This window comes from Apodemus sylvaticus, chromosome 15 (genome assembly GCF_947179515.1).
Source record: "Apodemus sylvaticus chromosome 15, mApoSyl1.1, whole genome shotgun sequence".
In the NCBI taxonomy this organism is placed as follows: domain Eukaryota; kingdom Metazoa; phylum Chordata; class Mammalia; order Rodentia; family Muridae; genus Apodemus; species Apodemus sylvaticus.
The window spans coordinates 63,862,724-63,888,174 of NC_067486.1; the positions used below are offsets into that span (position 1 = coordinate 63,862,724).

The 25,451-nt window shown below is 44.8% G+C and overlaps 1 protein-coding gene across 2 annotated transcripts in view; it reads right to left on the reverse strand.

Annotated features, from left to right (window-relative positions):
* Positions 1-22,001, reverse strand: part of Ildr1 (immunoglobulin like domain containing receptor 1) — a 35,988-nt gene extending 13,987 nt beyond the window's left edge. For both annotated transcript variants that reach the window (XM_052158789.1, XM_052158788.1), the window contains exons 1-5: positions 21,751-22,001; positions 7,457-7,627; positions 6,303-6,452; positions 677-796; positions 62-208 (exon numbers count right to left, since the gene is read on the reverse strand). In XM_052158789.1, coding sequence (XP_052014749.1) covers positions 62-208; positions 677-796; positions 6,303-6,452; positions 7,457-7,627; positions 21,751-21,805 — 643 coding nt within the window. In that variant the 5' untranslated portion in view covers positions 21,806-22,001. The remainder of the gene's footprint in view (positions 1-61; positions 209-676; positions 797-6,302; positions 6,453-7,456; positions 7,628-21,750) is intronic.
* Between the last annotated feature and the right edge of the window lie 3,450 nt (positions 22,002-25,451).

Below are 25,451 nucleotides of genomic sequence, written 5' to 3' on the forward strand. Positions count from 1 at the left end.
TGCTTGGGGTAAAGGGCATGTGCACCATCAGGACCAACCTACTGCCACTCTGTTCTCTCACCTTCCTCGGGGCAGCAACAGCGGGTAGGACAGCAGGGGCAGCGGATGTAGCAGCAGCAATACTGCGGACAACACTGGCACCAGCACACACCAATCAGCAGCAGGAGAAGGAGGGCTCCAAGGATGATGAAAATCACTGTCAGCCAATCTGCCATGGAGAGAAGCCAAAAGGGGCGGAACTAAATCCTCAGAGGGATGTCTCTACTCCAACACTCTAGACCAGTGGTTCTCAACCTTCTCAAGCTATGACACTTTTATACAGTTTCTCATAGTGTGCTGACCCCCAACCACAAAATTATTTTCACTGCTGCTACATAACTGTAATTTTACTACTGTTATAAATCATAATGTAAATATCTGTGTTCTCCAAAGGTCTTAGATGATCCCTGTGAAAGAGTTGTTCGATTCACAGACTCTAGCCATTGACCTAGATTTTAAGTTCAAGTGACATACTGTCAAAAAAAAAAATTTAGCTCTAGTAAGGGATCAATCAGAGGCTCCCAGTCCAATGACAGTAGCACAGATTTGTTTGTTTCTGGTCTTGCTGCTACTAGTGGATACTTTTGCAGGCAATATATATTGATAGCTGTCCCAGGAAAACTGCAGCAGCACTTACGTAGGACAATGAGCTTCACCTCCTTGTCTGGGTCTCCTGACGTGTCTCCTGGCGCCTCGATGGTGCAATAGTACACTCCATGATCCCACCACATCACTTCATTAATCACAAGATCTGCTCCTGTGTAGGACAGAAGGGGAAAGTGCCAGTTATCAGGGCGTGGTAGCTTCAGGACCTCAGAATTCTACTTTCTAAGAAGGCCTGTGGTAGATGAGAAAGAGGTCCAAGATCCTTCCTTACACCTTCCCTTGTTCTTAAAGATGGAGATGATGAAAGAACTCCCCATTGAACCCCACTATCAGTTGACAGGATCTAAATACATGTCTCATTTAATCCCCACCATATATCCCTATATGTGGGTGAGGTAGAGAATTCCAATTGTCTCCCACTGATGATGTTCCCTTTTCCTGGGATCATAGAATCATTGGCTGTGCCTACAACTGCTATAGTTTAAGTAAATAAATGCTTGTTCCCTTTCAAACTCATTCTAAAATGAAATTGTGATTTTATCAATATTAAGGGACTCCTGGAAGTTAAATCAAAATCTCTCTCTCTCTCTCTCTCTCTCTCTCTTTCTCTCTCTCTCTCTGTGTGTGTGTGTGTGTCTGTGTGCATTAGAGAGAGAGAGAAGAGAGAGAGAGAGAGAGAGAGAGAGAGAGAGAGAGAGAGAGAGAGAGAAATTTAAAATTGTAAGTATAGCTAGGAGTGGTGGTTCACATCTTTAATCCCAGTACTTGGGAGGCAGAGGCAGGTGAATCTCTGTAAGTTCCACATCAGCCTGGTCTACCCATGTGCATAGCAAGTTCCAGGACAGCCAGAGCTACATAGTGAGACCTTATCTCAATAAAACAAGCACAAACAGAAATGATAGGTGTTGTCCCCTCTTGCCCTCTCTTCTATTGCTATGTAATGGTTTTGCCATAAGACCCTCACCAGACTTCTAGAAACATAAGCTAGTGCATTTCAATTGATTATAATTACCTGGTCTCAGGAGCCCTATTATAACAGAGAATAAAATAGACTAAAACAGAGACCATGTAGAATAAAGTCAGTATTTCTCATCTTCTCTTCCACGTGACTCAGCAGGAAGAGTCCTAAAAATGGCATGTGAACTCCCTTCCTTTTCTTCATCTCTTTCACTTTGTTCCCTGGGTGCTAGGGATTGGATACACTTTGAGTGTGTGTTTCATGTGTAGGAAGCTCAGACCTCAGTGTGATCTCTGAAGGAACTCTAGCCAGGGCACAAACATGACAGGCCTTGCCCTTCTCCCCATTCCCTCTGACTCACTAAAAACCATTAGCTTGCAATCTTGAAGCTAGCCACCAAGGTCCATTCCCTTATTTGGTCACTTCCTCATCCTGAGGCTGACTACCTAGGGCCAGCTATCAGAGTATTGAAGCCCATCAATCAAAAGCCCCCTTTGGGCTAGATGGATGACTCGGTAGTTAAGAGCACTGACTGCTCTTCCAGAGGACCAGAGTTCAATTCCCAGAAACCACATAGTGGCTTGCAACCATCTGTAATGGGATCTGATGTCCTCTTCTGGTGTCTGAAGACAGCTATAATGTACTCACATACATAAAATAAATAAATAAATCTTTTTTTTAATAAAAGTCCCCTTTGGCTCACCTAATCAATTTGTCCAATTAAAATACAGGTTTTCCTATTGTTTATAAATGTCCATTTACCTATGGGTCACGTCTGTCTCCTCTCTATCCAGAGACAGTCCTTTGTCCCTGGGAAACAAATACTCTTCCCCCTCTCCTTTACCCCCTTTCTCCCCTATTCATTGTTCCCTTCCCTGTCTCCATCTTCCTCTACCACCTGTCTTTGTCCCTTATCCCTGCCCTTTGTCCTTCTGGGGAAAATACATCTTCTTTGTGCTGAGCACTTGGTCTTGGGGTGTCTTGAGCTGACTCCACAGTTCCCTTTGGCCTTGTTGGAATGTAGTGGATTCTTTAAAAAATAGAAAGTAGAACAGTAATTAGGTCACTTGGTTGTACTACTCTGAGCAGAGATAAAAGTCATTCTTATGGCACACACACACACACACACACACACACACACAGCCCCCAGTAAGTTAACAACAGAAGAGGTTGTAACAGAAGAAGAAGGATCCTTTGTGCTCTTTGGTCTCCTGTAATCCCCACATGAACTCTGCTTCTTGTAAGAATTTCTACGATGATGTTATCATGGTGGTCATCCAGCCATGAGCCTTTATGGGACCAAACCAATGGTACCATCTACTCTAAGACTTTCAGCAACCAACGTGATGAGATAAATAAGTCTCTTTTCATTGCAGATTTCTTTTCTTTGCAATTACCCACAGGCATTTTATTTTAGAAGGAAATAAAAAAGAACCAAGGCACCTAGAAAGAAGATGACAGTCTGGGCGAGCTGAAATGAACTTGGCCCTTGAGGATTTAATGGAATAGCGCCACCAACCTAGGTCTGGACTGTATGTTTCCGATTTATACATGGGATCAAAACAAACCACTAATATTTCTGGTTTCTGCTTAACTGCTATCAGATGTAATACCCATTGAGAAGAGTGTATGATTATTTAGCTATATTTCAGATAAGGAAAATGAGGACAGAGAGGCTACCAACAACATGCAACAGTGTTCAGCACAGGTGGATTCACTCCCATGAGCATGCCACAGATTGATGTTCTTCAACACTGAGCCTTGCTATCTTCTCCAAAATGGCTGGAAAACTCCACAGCCTGAACCCCCTGCCATTCCAAGATGATCATGTTGCTCTAGTATTCTAAGGGACAGCTTCAAACTTGAATGAGCACAGGAATCCTGCCCAGTATTTTCAGAGTGTTACCCAGGGAAAGAGTCAGCATTCCCATGAGTACTTGCTACCCAAATAAGATCAACCAATGTTTAACATATACTTTCAATGTGAGCAAATTTGATCAATGTTCACTAAGGCCCGATGACTCAAATTGTTAAGTTAAACTCTGTGGGAGACTTGGAAAGGAGCCAGCCCCTCTCCTGGCAGGTTTAAATGCCAGTCAGATCCTCAAAGACATGGCTTGCCAGTTTATCTCAGAAAGTAGAGATCAGGCCTCAGCACCATGGATTTGCTCTTGCACAGTTGGTGGGCATCTCTGCAACTCATTATTGTCTGTTTGTCAAGAAATATCTTCAGAGGAACTGAAACAAAAACGTGAGGTCACGCAAGACTGGGACCGAGCTTGACTTCTGTTTCCTTCTCCTTTACGTCAGTCCTTGAGACGCTCTTGTCCCCATGACTGTCCAAACCCACCACTTTCCCCATGGACAAGCTTAACCCTCCACCAGGTACTATGAAGACTGCGCTCAGTGAGCACTGCCAATCTGACCCAACAATCTCCGGAGTCATAAAGAGTTTCCGAGAAATGTCAGTGTGGCAAGGCTATTCAGATATGTTAGGAATTTGGACGACCCGTGACTTTATTTGGAAGGTAGAAACTCAGACACGAAAGTGTCAGAAAAATAAGGATTCTGGGAAGTCAGGATGAGCCTGGAAGTAGAAATAAAATCCAAGGAAAAATACTACTTTCCCTTAGGAGAGAGAGAACAAGATTGGGTGTGATCCAAAAGTGGTCAGGAGGGCGGGTAGTGAGCGGTACCACATACAACTAGATATACACAAGAGCAGAGATGTCCTCCAGATTCTCCACGGGGAGTTCTCACCCTTCAGGAGGCTTGCTAATTAAAGATGTGATCCTGGGGGTCACATCAGAGCCAATTCTGAGGAAATACAGCCATCAAAGTCTTTAAGGATGCACACAGACACTAAGAGAAATGAAGATGGTCCCTGAGCTAGAAATTCAAGGGCTACCTTGTGGAAACCAGAGGATGAGTGTGAAATGATACTTAAGTGTTACAAAATTAGAAGCAATGGTTAAACTGGCCCTTTAAATGGTCATAAAATATTCACTAATTCCCTATATTGTTTGGGCACCACAAGTAGCCTACTGTGTTTTTTCCCTTACAATCAGCAAATATTTTTTAATATTTATTTTTGTTATTTTTATTTGAGTGTGTGTGTATGTGCAAATGGATTCACAGGAAGGTGTGTTTGTGTATGTGAATGCAATGCAGCAGAGACCAGAAGAGGTCATTGGACCCCACGGAACTGGAGTTATATATAAGTGGTTGTGATCTGTCTGAAGTGGGTGCTAGGAACTGAATTTGTGTTCTCTGGTTAACAAAATGAGTTCTGTTAGCTACTGAGTGAACTCTCTAGCCCTACAAATATTTTTCTTTAAAATTTTTGATTTTGTGTTTATATATGTGTGTGTGTGTGTGTATTTCTGTGTGTGTATATGTGTGTTTTGCTACATATGTGAGTGTACCACTTGTATGCCTAATGGCCAGTAAATCAGATCCCCTGGAAATAGAGCTACAGACTGTTGTGAGCCACTATATATTGAATTGAACCTGGGTCCTCTGAAAGAATAGCTAGTGTTCTTAACTGCTGAGCCATTTCTACATCCCCACAAATACTTTTTTTGCACAGTATATAAAGCTCAGTGCAATAGTCTCTGAGTTCTGTCTCTATAGCGTCATAGTAATCTGGGCTGGCTGGCTAGGAGTGAGGGGCACTGGCCCATCTTATGTATAGAAAAACACCCTGACTAGATAATGTAGCATCACTCCACGCTGACTGTCCAATAAGTGATTTTCACACACCATGTCACAATTCTCTGTGAGACGGGCTCTTTAACCAGTCTCAGTTAAGAGAAACGGAGGCAAACCAAAACCTGAAGGTACTTGCTCAATTTCATGTTTCCCTGTAAGTGCAGAACAGTCACCACATCTGAATCCAGCCAGGGGGCGGGGGGGGGGGGCCTGCTTCCTGTGTGTCAGGTACAAAGAAAGGACCTGCTTTAGACCCAGCTCCCAGACTGTGCCTGCATTTCATATTTACCGCAGTGTGGGGAGGGCCCCATCCTATGTCTCTCTCTCTCTCTCTCTCTCTCTCTCTCTCTCTCTCTCTCTCAGAAGAGAGAAAAGGCAGAGAAAATGGCCGGCTTGCTGCTGGTAGATCAGCTTGAGAGTAAAAGCACTTCGACTCTCACCCAGGCTTGTGCCCAAGCCAGTGCTGTTTCCTCTACCGAGGGATGCAGAGGTCTCAAGCTGAGGCACTTGCCCTTCAGCTCTCGTTGGTACAGGCATGAAGAGTGGCCGAGGGGACCGAGGGGACCGCAGGGACCCGGTGTGTGTGTGTGTGTGTGTGTGTGTGTGTGAGAGAGAGAGAGAGAGAGAGAGAGAGAGAGAGAGAGAGAGAGAGAGAGAGGAGAGGGGGGTGAGAACAATTTCTAAAATTGTATCAAAGGAGCCAGATCTGTATTTTAGCCTGAATTTCAAGAAACAAAGGAACCAGCGACACCCTGACCTTTAACCAAGGCTGCAGAACATCCTCTCATCCACAGACCAAGTTCCAGGGAAGTGGGTTTAGATGGTGGAACACATTCTAAGAATCCGGCACTTGCTTTAAACAACACAGTGACCAATTCAGTCATTGAGCCCCAGAAGATCAGGGGAATCCCTTGCTGACTCAGCCTGCCAGGCCAGTGTCTGCATCCTCCTAAAACCCTAGTTCCCCTGCCTCCTCCACCCTACTCACGGTTCTGGATGGTGATCTTGCGCTGCCGGTAATCCACCCCCAGCACCGGCTCACTCTGCCCGCGCCGCTGGACCACGATGCGAACTTCCCTCTGATTGTCACTACAGTCATTGGAAGGGTCCTGGCCCAGGGACAAAGCGGCCTGGTATGCTGAGAAGAGAGAACCAAGTCACTCAGCATTCAGATTCTGCGAGTCGGTAGTAGGTTTTGAGCTAGCAGGCTCTGGCTGACCGCGGGAATCATCAATAAGTCTCCACGCCCCTGGACCGCCAGGTTTCCAAAGCCTGTCTGCATTATTTACAAAATGCCCACCCTCAGCTTCTGTTCCCATGGGGGTTCACTCGCCTAACCTTCACAGCAGAGAACTCAAAGCTGTTAAATCAACCAGGTGACTAATACTTCCCCCTTAACCCAAGTGTCTCAGAAGAATCAACGCCCCAATTTGGAAAGCTTCCTTTGGAGCCAACATCAGACTAAGTGGAGAGACTCGGTGAGATTTTTGGGGTTCTGTCCGGTCCTACTGTAAAGCTTGAGCTATATAGGAACCACAGCCATGCCTTCCTTCCTTTGCTTCACCTGAGACGCCCACTTTCTTCCCCCAAGCAGGCTGCCTGCTTGTTTGTACCCTCATCCTCTCTATAGGTCTGATCGCCCCGGGCTGACTGTGAGGCTCCAGGTTCCTCTGATGCCCGGAAAGAGGCTAGAAATGAGCATCATGATAAGAACTGGGGCAGTCTTACTGAAAGTGAAGGAGATGCTGTCTGTCACTGTTATACAAAGGCTGTCTAGAGGCAGAGGCCTCTCCACTATCCAAAGTGTGACAGCAAGCTGGGGGTCTTCCAAACAATGGCCGCTGACTTGAGGTCCCACAGGGCTCAGAGCTGGTCTGTATGAGGAATATATAGGAGGGACATACTAGGTCTTTTATGTCTGAGCTGTCTGAAATTGTTTTAGGACAACACGGGATAAACAAACTAACATTTGCCCTTGAACAACTCGTTGTGCAACCTGGGTTCTGTTTATCTGAAAAATAAAGGGACAGCGGCCCAGCAGGTTCTTCTATGATGACGATTAGTGATCTGTAACGGGCCCTAGGCCCCATGACAGCCCACAGACACCTGAGACCATGAGCAGAACAAGAAGGGGTTACTCACAGGCAGAGAAGTAGTCAAAGATGGGGTCCTTGCAGAAGGACTTGAAGCGCCATGTCACAACCACGTCCTGGAGCTGGGCAGAGGTGGTGTAGTCACATTTGAGGGTAACGGAGGCAAATAGAGTAACGTAGCGTTCTGTGTGCTGGACTGTGACCAGCAAGGCCAGACACCCTGAAGGCAGGAGCAGGAGACAATGCTAAAGGTGACCTACTTGAGTAAAAAAAAAGCCATGCAAATGAACAAAAGTGGCACATGAACAAACACTGCCCCCCTGCCCACCATGGGCTGGGAACTCAAAGACACAGGCTCCCTCTGAGGACAATACAGAAGGAAAGGTCTCTAAGCACCTGGAGGTGTGGGGGTGGGGGGTGGGGGGGGGAGAGTGGATGGGAGGGGGAGAAGGAATAAGGAAAACTTCCCAGAATTCACAGTCCATTAACACACCCAATACCAGTCCAACAATAACAACCACACACCCATAGCAATAAAAGAACTGTATTTAAATAAGGCCACAGTTGAAGTAGAGGTAGTGATCCAGTTAAAACTAGTTTTCCCCTGTCCCTGCTATTCCAAAAGTGCTTTCCCATTTGTGATCCAGTCAGATAGCACAGCCATTTCAAAGCAGCATTACAGCTGGGTGGGTCTGCATAGTGAGACCTGTCTTAGAAAGGGAAGGGAGGGAAGGAGGGAGGGAGGGAGGGAGGGAGGAAGAGAGGGAGGAAGGGAGGGAAGGAGGGAGGGGCAGGAAAAAAGAAGAAAAGAGAAAAACTGGTTTCTCATTTTCTAAATCAGACAATCTGCTCCAATGGTTCCCATTCTGTGGGTCATGACTCCTCTGAATACACTGATATTTAGTTACAATTTGATTCATAACAGTAGCCAAATTACAGTTTGACTAGGAGCTAGATGGCACACAGGCACCAGAGGGAATGGCAGAGGGGTAAGAAACAAACCCCAACCAGCACCTCGGAATGCTTCAAGGTTGCATAGAAGGAGGTCTTCCTTGGAAGGGCGGGAGAAGCGGGCTAGTGCAGAGGACGGATGGTACTCAAGGCTGTGTTACATCACTGTAAGGACTGGGACACTTCAGAGAGTTTCCGGTTCAGCTGGACTTAGGTGAGGTCCAAGAACTTACATTTCAAACAGATTTCCAAGAGAAAAATGAGAAAAATCTATGTCCAGGAGATACCGCTCTTGAAGCTGTTGTGCCAGGGGAACTTTGAGACCAGCTGGAACAGGCTACATGTGAAAGGTTAACTCCTCAGGCTTGGATTCAGGCACAAATCACGCTCTGCTGTTCACTTGGACACTAGATGAACTTCTTGCTTGGCTTCTCTTTCCTCAGCTATTGAGGTGGGGATTTGATAGCATCCTGCATCTGGAAACCCCCAAATCTGAAATGTTCTGAAAAGCTAACTTTTCTTTTCTTTTCTTTTCTTTTTTTCTTTCTTTCTTCTTTCTTTCCTTCCTTCCTTTTTTTCATTCGTTCTTTTCATATATATATGGTGTGCGTATCTCTGGACTGCATATAGAGGTCAGAAGAGGGTGTCTTTCCTATTCCTCTCCACCATATCACCTTATTCCCCTGAGACAGAGTCTCCCACTATCCCTGGAAATTGCTGTTTCCTGGTACTCAACAAACCCCAGCAAATGTCTCCACCCTCCCCAATGCTGGGGTTATAAATGCATGGCCACACCTAGGTTTTACACGGATGCTGGAAATCTGAGCCCATGTCTTCATGCTTGTACAATCAACTCTTACCCACTGAACCACCTCCCCAGCACCCCTAAATTTTTCTGAGTGCCCACATGACACCCAAAGCATTTTTTTTTTAAATTTTAGAACATCTCAGAGTTCATATTTTCAGATTAAGGATATTCAGCCAATAGAGACTATACAAATGTTCCCAAATTTGAAATCCCCAATCTGAAACTCTTCTCATGCCCGGCACTTTAGATAAGAGATACTCAACTGGCACTGACTTTACCATGTCCTTGCAGAAGGACAACCAGGGACTCCACTGCTCATGCTGCCTTCTTGCTCTCTCTAGCGGAGCTCTTTGCCAGTAGAGCCTTCCTTTCTGACTGAGCCATCCCTTTAGAGGGTAGCTAACTGGGCCTATCTTAACATCATCATCATCACCACCACCACCACCACAACCACCATCACCACCACCATCCTCATCACCACCATCACTACCACCACCATCATCCTCATCACCACCACTACCATCACCACCACCACCATCACCATCGGGGGAGACCCGTGTGAAATCAAATCAATACTCTGTGGATTTGGTTTTCTTCCACCTTTCTGTAGGTTCCTGAGATTGAATTCAGCTTCATCAGGCTTGTGCTGTTAGCCTGCAAGCCTGTGATCATGGAGCCATTCCCTCAGGCTCCTGGACGGGCCTTTTCCCCCTAAGTACATCACCGTTTTATTCCATTCTACGTTGTATACAGCTTGCACTGTGTAATGACATCTTACATAGAGCCAGTAGTATGAGTAGTATCACATTTAGAAAACTGAGATATTTTATCACAGTAGCAAACAACGTACAAACTTCTGAGATGCAGCTTACTGCCCAGTGCAGCAGACACGATGTCCTCGTAGAAACTGTGGTTTATGAAGGAGAGGCTGCTGAGAGCTAGCTCTGTAACCTGACTTTCCACAGAAGACTCAAAGGTCAAGTTCTGAACCTAACAGTGGGCTTCCGGGCGAGCGGAACACCTCTGACCCTGGAAGAACCAGAGGTTCTCATTGGGCAGCATGATTCTGCATTGACCGCTTCATCTTTGGCCAAGGGTCACCTAAGAGGTCTCAGGCTAGCTAATGATAGGCACCTTCTTCTGCATTTCTCACATCTCTAAGGAGACAGGAGAACGCTGCTCAGGGCAGGCTCTGGCACTCAGACATGGCCTGGTCAGTCTGTGCTACCACCCAAGCCTATGTATGAAGACTGTGCAAAAACAAGAAATTTAAGCCAAACCTAAAGACTCAGGTAGGTTTTTAGACCACACATCAAAATCAGGGAGAGGGTTGCACAGGGGTGGGCTGCTGCTTCAGGAAGGAAGAAAATGAAGGAGGAAAGCTTCTTTTCTGGAAGGTTTGCTGTTTAGAGAGCCTGGAGGGAACCAATCTGGCTGCAGCCTATGGGAGGAAGGTAATTCCGCAGGACAAGTGGTGATGGGGGTATGGGGTGGAGTCAGGACACGTCTATCATCTAGTTCAAGGATGATAAATAATAGATTACTATTGGCATCCCAGAAAGACCGGAGACCACAGGGGGAGGGCTGGGCTGTGCTCAGCTGTATTACTCAACTGTGAATGGAAAAAGAACATTTTCAGAATAAACCTTCAAGAGTTTGGTGGGAAAGAACCACCGGCCTTGCCAGGCGCAGGATTCTGAGAACTCGGGCCTGGCGGAATGGAACCACTGTGGCCTTACACAGAAGAAGACACAATGCGATTCTTACATTTACATAAAATGACCCCTACCCCTTCTTCCTCACAGCTGTGGCTTGAATGTTCTAAACAAACCCTTTGGTTCATGCGGCACCTTCCGGTGTTTTCTTTCACACACACACACACACACACACACACACACACACACACAATGTGATCCTGGAAGGAGCAGGTGGACAACGTGTGGGCCTTTGGCTTACCCATGGTCACTCTGAGGGGCACAGGGTCAGGACTTTCTCTTCGTGCAGCGTTCATGAGGTACTTCCTGGCTCCCCTTTGGGTTAGAAGAAGAGGTGCTGCTGGCGATCCCTGACTTCTCTATTTGGCTGAAGGGTAATTTGATAGGTGCAGCTTACTCAAGTTCCAGTCAGCTTTTGTGCAACGACGGAACACTTGAGAGAGGAGAATGTGTGTTTGCTGAGAGTCAGGAAAGGGAATCTGGTTGCAGCTAGAAGGTGCTCTGGGGGGAACTTTGAAGACTGCCGACTCTAAACCCTCGGAGGGAGAAGAATGGGATCTCAGGCGATGGCCTTGATTACCAAATGCACACCTAGCTCCTCTTACATGAATGTCCTTATTATGGGCAAGCCATAGCTGGAGTGACCCAGTCACCTTTACCAACGTCAGTGCTGGCTTTGTTGCCTGGGGACCCAGCCTCTCTGTCGCTTCATCCCTTGTCACTCTCAAGGCTTAAAACATTTCAGATCTTCACAGGTTCTGAGCATTAACCTCATTTTGCTTCCTCCCAGAGATCTACTAACCCACAATACCCTAATCAGGCTACAGGCCTTCACCTCTGCTCTGACACACACACCCAGGGATGGGAGGGAAGTTCAGGGGGAGGAGATACCAGAACACTCTTGTACCTTTCTGTGCTTGGTCTTCAGAATCTACTAGGCACCAGTGATGGATGGATGGATGGTCTTTGTTTCTAGTGCTCGCCTTCACGATAGGGATTAGCTTTGGTCATTCATAGGGATGAAAGTTCAGAGGGTGTAAACCAAGACCCATGTGCCTACCTGCACATGTCTAATTAATAAGTATCAGTGTTGGAGTAAACCTCAAAACCACCATGTCTCCTAAACAGGCCAAGCTCCTCTCCCAAAGTGGACATCAGGCACTAGACCCCTATGAGCAGTAGGAGTTTCTAGGCTGTGTGTGAGAGAAAGGAAGTAGTAATTAGTTCATCTCTAAAGTAAGATTGTTCCATCTTCCTTTTTCTTTAGCTTCTGACTTTTACTCTGCCCAACAAACCACACTGGACATCAACAGAAATCAACACATGAGGTTTTTTAGAGCGAGACCTGAAGAACCTGCAGAACCTGGGTTGGAAAAGTTTAAATTCAAATGAGAAGGTCTCAGATTATGAATGACCTAGTTACCTGTTTGTTCTTTCAAATTTAGCACTGAAACCTTTCAAAGCTTTTGTTCGTTTGCTTATTTTGGGTTTGTTGTTGTTGTTGAGACAGGGTTTTTCTGTAGTATAGCCATGACTGTCCTAGAACTTGCTCATAAACCAAGGCCTCAAATTCACAGAGATTTACCTGCCTCTGCCTCCCGAGTGCTGGGATTGAAAGCACGTGCTACCACACCAGGCTAAGTTTTCAAATTCTTGACTTCCCTTCATATTGGGACCCTTCCTAAGCCCAGTCTGTCACCTAATGCTCAACTGTCTCTGTCATTTTCTCTTACACACTTTAAAGTCTAGGGCCTCATTGCCTTCATTCCAAACCTAACACACCCTCTCCCCTTTCTAGAGATCTAATGAATTATTTATAAGCTACAGGAAATCAGACAATGGCATTATCTGTCTCAGAATAGAATGATAAATGCCCCCAATAATCAAAGAGCCCGGCACATTATAGACATCCAATGAGCATTAGCCATCACCTGTATCCTTTGGATTTATTTCATCTGAATCGAGAGTCTAATGTCAGCTAAGACCAGAATGTTAAAGGAAATCCTCTAGAGAGAATGAATACATTGAAATGATACAAATGTAAGCTGTCATGATAGTCTCTGCCTTTGTGAGAGGACTAGTGCTTTACAGCTACATACCCCGGCAAACCCATTCGCCGTTCGCCTCTTCTGTGAAAGAGGAAGGGAGCGGAGAGACCTGTCATTTAAGGGTAGAATGGAAACTTCAGATGAGGTATGAGAACACATGGGAAGGAGGGAAGGGGACGGGGTTCTTTATTTCCCGCCACCAGGTACTTTCCGAGACCATTTTGCTGTGCCAAGTGGGGACTGCCGTCTACCCTAAAGTACAAGGAAAACACACCAATGAAGGCACAGTATCTCACCAGCCAAATGCCATATATTCCCAAGTGCATGCAGAACATGCTATATTTCTTAATTCAGTGTGGTACCAAATGGGAAAAGAGGTTACAGTTTCTAAATGATGCCATCCATACAGAAGCCATTTTTTTTTGTCTTTGAATCAAGACTTTATGGTGGGGGTTGGGGGTGCTAAATGGTATTTCCCCTTCCACCCCATATAAAGTTCTGCTCAAAGGACATAAGCTATTGTTTGTATGTACTTGGGATGTCCCAAAGTGCCCAATGTGTCACCATCCTGAGATGGTGAAAACTCTAAGGAGGGGAAGTAAAGGTTTCCCACCACTTGGCCATGCGATCAAAGAGGACAGACTAAGGGATGCTGGTCTTCCTCTCCACTGAACCATCTCACTGCCATGAGGTGAGTTACTTGATTCTACCATAGTCACACTTCAGTCCCCAAAGCAACCCTGAGCTGAAACCTCCAAGGCAGTGGGCCAGTACAAACCTTTTCCCTTCCCAAGCCGAGTTTCTTTTGTTACAGCAATGCAAAGTTGACCCACACAAGGTGGTAAACGGGGACACAGAACCTGGCTGGGGAGTATAAGGCCTGGTGCCCCACTGATGGGAGTCTGGTTGGTTGAGGGTTTGCAAATGCACAGGCACCTCAGCTCCACTCAGCAGGTTGACAAGAAGCACACCGGCTCAATCTTATCAGAGTTTATGTCCAAGCAAGCAATCTCTGTAAGTGTATTTGCTGTCAGTACTCGCTACATTCCCTTAGATAACAGAGCAAATATGATAGAAGTTGAAAGGAAAGGGACCAGCAATGAGCAATGAACAGGAAGGGACAGGGAGCACTGGGAAAGAAGTGTGGGTGAGGAAAATAGGTGGAGGAGGAATTAGGTCCACACATGCAGAGATGGGCTGGGGGTGTGGGGGAGGAACTAACCACCAGGCTTCACTGAGGACACCAAAGGAGCCTGAGCATCTCCTGCACTGTCAAACTCAGTACTGTGTGCTTTGTTATCACATGTTATCTCCTTCTACCAATGGAGAAAAACAAAAGACAATTAGAAGTTCTTTTTTATTTTTTTCAAGTTTATCAGTGGCAATCCTCAAAGGTCTGGCCTATATGTATGGCACATAGCTGGTAAAGCCCAGAGGTACATGTTGACGGAAACCTCCTAAAGTCCTAACTCTGCACTGTCCTTATGATACCAACCTAGTTTCCAGACATGGTTTCAAAAATGGTAGAGATGTAACCTTTTGAGAAATAGTCTCAGGGCTAGAAAGATGGGTCTGTGGCTAAGAGCACTTGCTGCTTGGCCAGAGTCTGGTTCCCAGAATCCTCTTCGGGTGACTCATGACACCTGTAACTCTAGCGCCAGGGGATATGATGCCTTCTTCTGGCTTCCACTGGTGCCCAGACACGTGGGAGCATACATATGCAGACACTCAAATAAAAATTAATTGTCAAAGAGAAAACATTCTCAAATTTAAAAGGCATTCACAAATTTACATTTTAACTATTGCACATAGAATTTTTTCCTTGTTTATTAGTAAAAATAAACAAGACGCTTCAAGCAACAAAGAGTGTCAAAGTAAAAATGTCCCTCCCTGCTTGCTTTAATTCTGCTGTGTGGAGGTGTCATGGTTGACAGTCTGGTGTGCCTCCTTCCATGTTTTCCCCTCACTATTTAATATGCACATTGATTAGCAACTTCGTCTTATCTTCAGATGGTCGACATATTCTATGTAAGTATCTACAGATCTATTTGTTTCCAGTGACTACATGAAAAACACTCTGGGAAGTATAACTTATTGAGAATTTTCCTAACAATGGGGGTTTGGGGTGCTTTTAATTTTTCACTATTATAAACAAGGATGCTGTAAATTGCTGGAATGGATATTTTAATGTAATTATCTATTTATCTGCATTTATTTCATAGTGTTTGCCCAGTCAGAGGAAATAAGCTTTATATGTTTTAATAGCTGCTTTGGAAATTAAATTTATAGTACCATAAACAGTAAATGACAATATTGTGCTTTACCACAACCTCTCTGAAAGGGGAAACTTACAATCTTAAAAAAAAACAAAGAAAGAAAAAGAATAGGGGGAAAAATTTTTTTAAAGGTACCCACTCAGGTAACTTGAACTTGACATTCCATTGGTTACTAATGGGAAAGGACAAGACTTGTTTAAGGGGCAAACGCTTGGAGTTTCCCAAAGTCATCTGCCCAGGTTGGTGATTCATGCCCCCACACACTAATCTCAGAGCATATGCAAATTTGGGCCCCACCAGAATGCACACATACATTTATTTTTGAGTGCGTACTCTGAGCCAGACGCTGTTCCAGGAGACAAGGTCTGCACTCTTGGAACTCACCCTCTTGGTGGGGACTCAGTAACACACAATAAAACACACAGACAAAATATCTGTCATAAGCAAGTCTGGCAGGGGTTTTGGGAACCGCCAGAGCTTGGAGGCCAGCTCCTACCGCTGTATACCAAGGGACTGGCAGACCCGTGCACCAAATGCTCCTGGCAGCTCCTCTTCAATGTTTCCAACTCGCTGTGGGTCTCTTTCATGCTCCCATTTAGTGGGTGAGCAAGACCAAAACTCAGGAACCACCCTTAACATCTCTTTCTTCTTCGTTACTCATATATAGCCTTGCCACACTGGGTTTACTTATCTCTTAAGCACCCCTGCGATCTCTGTTCTTTGTCACAGCCATCTCAGTACTTCTCAGCCATCGCTTCCAGCCTGCATTTTGCCTTAGCTTAGCTGTTACAGTAAGCCTCTGGGTTCCTCCAGTGTATGGATTCTATAGTGCTGTTCATCTCCCAACACAAACTCCTTTAGATCATCCAATAGCTTCCTGTTGCTCTTAACAGCAACAACAACACATGCACATGCAAACACATACACACACATATACACATGCATATGTTCACACACACACACACACACACACACACACACACACACACACACACATGCACACATGCCTCTTCCCACCATGACCTGTAAAGCCATTCACATCCGGTCCTTCCCGGTGTTTGTCCTCCTCACTGTGTCAGCTTTCTCTGCTCAGCCTCACTGGCACTTTTACCCCTGCCTCACACTCACTGAGTTCCTATCTGATGATCCGGCATGTACTATTCCTTAAATTTCAGACAACCATTCCTCAACTCAAAACATGTCTTTGAGGAAGGACTCCTGATAGGAAAAAGAACCATCCAATCATTATGTGCTCTCCTGGTACCTTAACCCAGGTTTATACCCTCTGCCTCCGTTCTGTATCAGCATCAGTGTGTATTCTCCTTAGAGCATCGGCATCTTGGGAGCCAGGACCATGCCTACTTTTGTTTGCCAGCACAGGAGCCTCATCTAAAATGATGCGTTATGTGTGTGCTGGTTAAAAGAAAAAGACTTAACTCAGGATAGGCTAAATTGCTTGGAACAAATGTTTCATGTTTTAAATGCTTACCTTTTTTTAAAGTCAGAGTTAACCATTAGTAATATAGCCATACGAAAGACACAAGGAGTGTCTGGTCCTGGGGTATACAAGCAGACTCCCATCAGCGGAGAGATAGGGCTGCCTGTTGGTGAGCCCTGACATTGGAGAGTTTTGAATTTCATGGAGTTTATAAGCTATAGGCAACTTCTTGAATGGAGGGGTAAAGTGAATGAGGAAAAGGTAGGCGTGGCAGGCTGCCTGTCACTCTGTGTGTCGAGGATGACTGACAGGAAAGAGACAGTGGTGTGCAAGCAAGGAGCTGTGCAGACAGTGGGTTAGCGTGGCTGTTGGCACCCAGAATAAAAGTAAAAATAAAAAAATGAAGCCAAGCCTGGAACTACACAACAGAATGTGGTGATTAAATGAGAAATGAACAAAGTGTCAAAACTGCTGGCTGCTTGACCCTGCCTTGCCCACCAACATTCGGACACTGAATACAGTGCAAGCGGGGCTGGGATGATCTTTGTAAATTTGAAAATGCACAACTTCATTTTTTCCCCAAGAATAAATTACTATGCTGAAACAAATCCAGGTAGAAGAAGGTCCATTAATTACCCAACATTTCACCCCATTCCATTGAACTTGGGCCTAGATGTCTAATTGGCATCTATTTAGACACTGAGGGCTAGTCCCCTGCACTAGTGTGCAGCAGGTTTCAACTCCACCAAACCAGCCTGCTTCACTGTGTGAAATGGGGAAGGAGCTCGGTGCTGCTGTGCTATGTACTGTCTCGCTGTAACACATGGGGCTTCCCTGGATCCAGATTCTCCATCTGTACTAACAGCTGGGGTGGGGGGTGAGCTAAGAGGAGGGGAGATGATTTCTCCTTGTGTGTGACAGGGCATGGGAGTTCTGGAAGGGATTTCAGGAGCCCCATATTGGTGCTTTTGTAAGATTTCACTAGTTCTGAGTATGATCCACCCCTCCACCCAGTACCGACGGGAAATCATTGATGTTTTGTCTAAAGTTCTTGTCCGCCGTGTGTCAGCTGTTGGATTTCCAAAATCATAAGAATTAGCTGGATATCTGATGGTTCTGTAAAGTAATACAACTCTTCTACGAGTGGGGCGTAGCAGCAGTTGCCTTTTATCCCAGCACTCTGGAGGCAGAAGCAGGTGGATCTCTTTGAGGGCGGCCTAGTTTACACAGAGAATTCCAGGACAGCCAGGGCTAAATAGAGAGACCTTGTCTCAACAAACAAGCAAACAAACAAAAACAAAATAAAACAGAAAATCTTATCACAAAAGCACAAATGACAGGAACCCTTTTAGAATGAGAGGGAAGCTGAACTTAACTCTAAAAATGAACTCAGAGAATGGACAGAAGCAAGAGAAGGTATGAGCCAATAATGTGAATGGCTACCGTGCTTATTTTAGCCTCATTAAATATTTTATTTAAGGAATGAGAATTGAGATATCATTTATGTGATTTTAAAAAAACAATTCTTCCTAAAAATGACTTCTCAGAATAGCAAAAGAACCCACAACTGGCAAATGATCTTTACAGAGCTCAGGGCCCAGTGATGGGAACTTTACAAGACTCCCTGACCTCAGCTCCTTCCTCTGGAGCCTCACAGCTCCATCAGCAGCCTGCACTGTACAACTGTGGAAACTCAGATGCTAATCAGGGGGTTGGCTTGACGCTTCTCAACAAGCAAAATGCAACAAGCTGCTAGACCACAAAGGAACTCACTTAAGTACAGGGTTTTCCAATAAATGCATTGCAATTGGAATAGGTGGTCTTCAGAAAACGGTTTCCTGTTCAACAGGTTTTATGTGGAAATTATTGTCTCTGGGTTTTAACATCAATAATGTTTCATGCTAATTATCATCTTATCTGACACAGTAACAGAATTGTGTGGACCTTTTCTTTCTATATCCTTAACGTTTGCATATGTACACACTCTGCTGTGTTGTCACTGCATATGTAGCACACATGTCCTGTTACTGCAAGTTGTGAGAGAGTTTTTGATAAGCATTGTTTTGTGAGATTCTGCAAACAAGCAATGTTTCTATAGTTTTATCTGAAGGGTATTTTGTGATGTTTGGTTTAAAAATAAGGAAAAGGGTAAAGGCTGGGGGATGGGCTCATTCCTAGGACTGCTTGAAGGGGTGCCATGCCACAGCTACTGTGCTTGAATGGAAGCCACCCCAAAAGAGATGGTCTGGCTGGGTGTGTGGGCAGCAGTGGTGTGAAGGACTTAACTCATCTATTTTCTTGATGAAAAGAGTTGAAATGACTCACCCAAAGTTATGAGTATTAAGAGGCAGAGTCTGAATTCTAACTTCACTGCTACAGCTTGGGCTTGAAGTATTTCTCAAAGTCCCAAGTGTTAAAGATTTGGTCCCAGTTTGGCACCATCGGGAGGTGCTAGAACCTTTAATAGGTGGGGTCTTGAGGAAGGTAATTTGAAAAGTGCCTTCGAGGAACATATTGGGACCCTGGTCCTATGCTGTTGCTCTGTCTCTATTCCTAGCCACCTTGAGGAGGGCAGGCAGCTTCTTCTACTGTGTGTCTCTACATGAATGTACTGCCTGACCACGACCCCAAAAGCAATGAGGCCAACCAACCATGGTCTGAGAACTCTAAGACCCTGAGCCAAAATAAACCTTTCTGCTTTTCAACTTGATTGTCTCAGTTATTTTGTTACAGTAACAGGTATCTCATTGTTCCTTCAGTTTCCTAGCCACAAGGGAAAAACAAGTTAGTTTCTTTAAGCTTAGCTTTAAACAGTCTTACTTGGGTCCAAATCATAGCTAGCATTATCACCATGGTTTATATTTATTAGGCCGCCCTTCATCTTGTGCAAGCAGTATATAAAGCACTTTAAAGCCTTTTTTTAATTCTTATAAACACTGTATGAAATGATATTACTATCCATGTTTACTATAGGCTTTAGACAGTTCAGTAAATTACTAGAGTCACACAGACATCAGCTCTACAAACTCAAAAAAAAAAAATCATCTAGAGCAGCAGTTCTCAACCTTCCTAATGCCGCAACCCTTTAACATAGTTCCTCATGTTGTGGTGACCCCTAACCATAAAATTATTTCATTGCTACTTCATAATTACAATTTTGCTACTGTTATGGGTCATAATATGAATATCAGTGTTTTTTGATGGTCTTAGGCGATCCCTGTGAAAGGGTCATTTGATCTCCAAGAGAGTCTCCACCCATAAGTTGAAAATCACTGGTCCATATAGCAGATGCAGTATTACTGATGGTACTCCACATATTATACAGGGACAGTATCTGTCAAAGTAGCTATTTCCCCTCAGAGTGCCAGGGTCTCAGTTTCTCATCTATGAAATGAAAGTGAACCTGGATAATCACTGTAGACTTCACTTTCCACAGTCTCGTAAAACACCGGCCTACTTCCACTTAGGGAAGACCAGGCTAGCACCACACCCTGTAATATTGTCTTGTCTCAGGAGCCTAGCTGCCAACATCCTGTGGCTGGCTCAGAGACTTGGGGCCATGCTGTTTGCAGTTAGCATGTTAGATACTCTAGTATGTATCTGGCTATAGGAGCTGTATTTTATTGCCATTGGCAATGTTCTTCATTAAACAACAACAACAACAAACCTGGACAGTTTAAAATATTTAAGACAACAGGGGTTATAGCCTGATAGACTTCATCTGCAGATATTCTTGCGCTGCTAGAAGACTGCTACATCAGAAGTCTTCTTTCCAGAAGAGCTGGAAAACAGGATGTCAAGGGCTGATGGAAGCAGACTTCTATTTTCCTAAGGCAACTCAAACAGAAATTCTGTCCCCAGCTGCCACAGACTTGGAGAAGAAAAATCCAACACACTGGAGAAAAGACTGTAGATAACTCCAGAATTCTTACAAATTTGCATTTAGGTTCTAAGCTGGCTAACTACTCTGGGGCGTTTGAGTACCTAAACTCACAGGAGGCTTCATGCTGTTTGACATTTAGTCTTGCTAGCTTTAGACAATTTAGAAACCCTCCCTCTGGCAGAACAAGTTGAAAGCCAGCCTGCCTCAGGAATGCCTGCTTTTCTCGGTTCCCTACCCTTTGTAACCCTCCCTACTTTTATTCCCAACATTAAGCTCTGGTGGACTCTCATTTCCATGAGATTTGATTACATCTGAGCAACTCTCTAGCTCATAGAAAAGAAACTCTGCCTCCATTTCATATTACATCTGCCTGAATGAACTATATAATCTTCCAATTGGTCTGTGAGCAAACTGATCTTCCCAAAGGGGAGCAAGAGGGAAGTGAGTCGGGAATAAAACTGGGTGGAAACGTCCAAAGGAAATTAAAATTCTTGTTTGCAGAGTCACAGCTACCTGCTAATGTGAACAGCCCAGAGAGCCTTCCCTTCTCTCTCCTTTCCTTTTCCGCCTCACTCACAGACAAGACCTTGGCCAAGAGTTTCCAAGAGATTCCCTTAAGACATGCAAATTCCAAGTGAGACCCTTCCTGTGGAGGTAAAAAGAATGGTGTCCGACCGCGGGCGGGGCTGGTAATGAAGGGAAAGGTGGACGCATAAAGGGGAAAAATGACAATGACAAGTGCTAGCGGGTGGTCTGTAAAAGAGACTCAAAATTCTGCCCAACACTCCTTCACACACTGCCGGCGCATCTAACTTGTCAGGAAAGAATAAAAGCACTCTGGACCAATATGGTTGTCGTCACATCTACACTCTGAAACCTAGTACGACACAGGGTACGAGGAAAGGGGTAGGAAGAAGTTGAAAAATGGTGATTTCGCCTCTACCGATTCAGTTTTAGCCATCAAACATCTAAACACCTGTTGGGGTGTAAATCCAAAGGCTGAGGTTTCTTTTCAGATGCATCTGTTTCCGAAGGCCCTGGGCTAATAAAGGAAGAAAACAACAGGTTTCCACCGGCAGACACTCGATCAGGGCCCCTGAACTTCTCGGTGCCAACAGTAACCGGAATGCACCGCCCTGCGGGTGGCCGGCTCTGTATGGCCAGGCAAATGGCTTCCTGTCTCTCGTGCCCCCGATGGGACTCTCCCTTTTCTTCAGGGCTCACCTGCTGGAAGCCAGGTGAAGAGGAACAGGCCAGCAGCAAGCAGCCCGCACCCCATGCTGGCTCCTTCTCTGGCTGCAGAGGCTCAAGGGCCCCGGGGAGCCGCGTCTTTCTTCATCAGCTGCCGGCTGGGGACAGGCATGTCCGAGGAGCCCGCTGGTCAAGCTATGCGACCCGAGAGTCCCCTCTGGTTCCCACAGGTACTGCGCAGCCCACCGACACCTGAGGCTCTGAGCTCCGCCCCAGCCCTGGGCTGTCTCGGTTTCCTGCTCCGCCCTGGCTGGCTTGGGGACCGCAAGCCTCCGCCCTACCTGTCACAGGCTGCCAGGTGACCCATCTCCGCAGGAAACGGAGCCTCTAGCCGGCCCGCCTGCGCGCGGAGAAACTTGTCACAGGCTCCCATAAGTTCTAAGTCACCCTCACGCCTTGCAATTCTTCTCTGGTTCCAGAATTACGTGGCTGCAACTTTTGGGGAATAGTATTTCTCGTGGTGCACCTCTCTCTGTTTCTCTCTGTGTGTCTCTGTTTCTCTCTGGCTTTCTCAGGCTCTCTTTCTGTCTCTCTCTATCCCTCTTTGTCTCTCTCTCTCTCACACACACACAGAAAATACACTTCTGATGTTTATACATAATGTCTTCTTGCCTTTCTTTACTCAAACTAAAGATTCTAAAATGTAGAGCGGGAACCAGAGTCCACAAATCTATTTTTCCACACTTAAAAAACTAACACATGCTCACAGGAAAGTAGGAAAAGTGTAATGGAAAAAGTGACCCAGACTCTCTCACTGTACATAGATGTGGCTAATGTACTTGTCCTCAGGTTCCCCACCTATCTTCCCTCGTAGCTCAGATCTCAGGTAGCTCAAGACCAAGGTTTAGACCTTTGACCTGGTGCAGACAACTAGTTCTCTTAGCCACTCTACCCAGGTTATAATCCTAGTCTCTAGTGTTCCTTAGCAGGAAGTGACTGGGACCACGGGAATTTTTAACTACTGAAAGAAAGGGGAGAAAGTTGAACTGACCTCATTAAACCGATCAAGACATTAACTTGGAAAGTCACAAATGTTATAGGCAATGTAAATAAATAACAAGATAGTTTGCACACCTTTCCCTTACAGGGATTTCCATTGTCTGCTATATTCTCCTGCAAGAAGATTGTCCTTCCTTCCACCCCTGCCCCCACCTCCAGGCTCCCTGCCCATCACCTTCTTCAAGGATAGCATTATAATGTGCCATTAGACAGAGCCCAGTGCCCCAACCCTGGTCACGGAACAGGATGCAACAACTATTATTTCTCATGAGCACCTCTCTTGTCTGCTTTGCTTTCAAGGGCATTGTCTTCACTGTTACTGCTAGAGTTCTCCATCCCATTCCGGCCCAAAGAAGCCTGCGGATCTATGGAAACACGCCCCCAGCACACACATACGCACTCCCTCGATGGGCCTCTTCACTTTAAATGTTTTTCCTGCAGTCTTTTCTCTTCCAGAAAATAGAAAGTAAATTCAGGAAGTACGTGGCCTAAGGCAGGTTATGAAGAGTGTGTAGGAGCCACGTTGGCTCTTTCGGGGTAGAAGGCATCGTGGCAACAGGAAGAGACATTACATTGTGTGTGTGTGAGTGTGTGTGTGTGTGTGTGTGTGTGCTCCATACTCTCCAGAGACCTTGCATGTGTTCCTAGGAACACTGGTCATGCCAGATGTCTAGCAGAAGGGATTTAGGGATTTGTATGGTTTCTGGTTTTGGCACTGACCTCAGCAATTTTAAACCCCAGTCTGAAGAACGGGAGCTCTTATCTTCACTCACCCACCTCCTAAACCTCTCAGCCCTTACTTCGGTAGAAGGACATTTTAGTGCTCATCTAAGCAAGCATTTCTCCATGTTCGTTGCACAGGATCTTACTAGACAATAATAGGTAGGAATGGGGCTAACTGAGCCACGGCCTAACTACCAACCAAGGTCTGAGCTGTGAGCGCATCATTTATAATCATCTTCCTTTGAAACTTTGCCCAGAAAGCATCCCGAAATCTGTGTGTTTCCTGAACACCCTTCATATACTTCCATGTTTAACACTGCAAGCATTTATTTTAAATTTATTTATTAAGAATGAAAATTGCCTGATCCACATTTAAAAACAGGATGATGTGAATAAAATCACCAGAGGCTTAGGGCTAAATACTAGCATACAGACTGTGCCTTCTGCATTTTTATTTATTTATTTATTTATTTATTTATTTATTTATTTATTTGTTTGTTTGTTTATTTATTTTTGTATAGTTAGACCTACCATAAATACCTGCTGGAAAGAGAGTACTTAACAAACATTTGCTCAATTCTACCTGTAGGTCCTAGAGGAGGTGACAGCTGACCTGGGACAAAATGAACAAGGCATCACCAGACTCACCAACCAGAAACACCAGAATGCACAGAATTTGTGGCACGAGGAAACAGCTGAGCTGACCCGCACGGGCTTCAGTTCTGCTAGGCTACTGTGTTAGAAAACCAGTCAGGTTGCATAAAGGGCTTTATTTAAGCAGCTGAAGAACCACAGCTCTGTACAGTAGACAATGAGCATAGTGTTTGAAGTTGGGTGAGGCATGAGCAGGAGAACATTTTAGAAAGAGAAACTTGGCAGTCACAAGAAGAACAGCAGGAGAGACACCACCTACGATAAGGTTAGGAAACTGTTACTGAAGTTAAGACTGAAGGAAACACCAAGGGCCCAAACCAACCACTCTCCTTTAAATAGTAGAAGAGGGAATGCTTGGTCAGATACAAGAAGGTAGAACTGTTGAGATCAGTCAGCATAGATACCAAGAAAAGAGTACAGGTTTCTGCCAGGAACTTTGGGTAGGTAGGGACATATTTAACAGACTCACTGAAGGAATAACAAGGTTTGAATTATTCAGATACAGTGCCCTAAAAGTCCTTTGGGTTGGACGCCTTCCTTACGTGGAATTGTCTGAGTGAGTCTGGTGTGAGCTTTGCAGATAACCAGGAAGGTCTGAGTCAGTGGCAGGTTGGAGCACCTAATTACTGGACATAACGAAGTCAAAAGGCAGTGTGGCCCAGGAAAGGAAATTTTAGAACAAGAATGTGAACTATTTTCACTCCTATTTAGCGTCATACTGGACAGCAGCATAATGAGAAATAGTGAAAACCCTGAAAATGAAGAATGGAAGTGTTACTTACAGTTTCAGGATTATCTATATAGAAGAACAAAAAGAATCAGTGTGTGTATGCATTATATATGCACATACGTATATATGTGCATATATATATATACATATACATATGTATATATGTGCATATATATTTATATTTGTTGTTGTTGTCGAGATTGTAGCCCTGACTATGCTGGAACTTGTTATGTAGATCAGGCTGGCCTCAAACTCAGAGACCTGGCTGCCTCTGTCTCTCAAGTGCTGGGATCAGAGGCATGTACCACCACCACCCAGCAAGAATCTGAATATTTTATAAAAGCTGACAAGAGAGGTTGCTAGAACAAGGTCAACACAGTAATGTTACTGAAATATATATATATATATATATATATATCAAAAATACATTTGGAAGATACTATTTTAAAATATACATTTATAGTAGAAAACTTACAGTAAAAAACAACCTAAATTAGAAATAGAAAACAACCTAGAAATAAAATTAACAAGTATGTGGAATATCTTAATTAAAATCTTAAGCACTTAG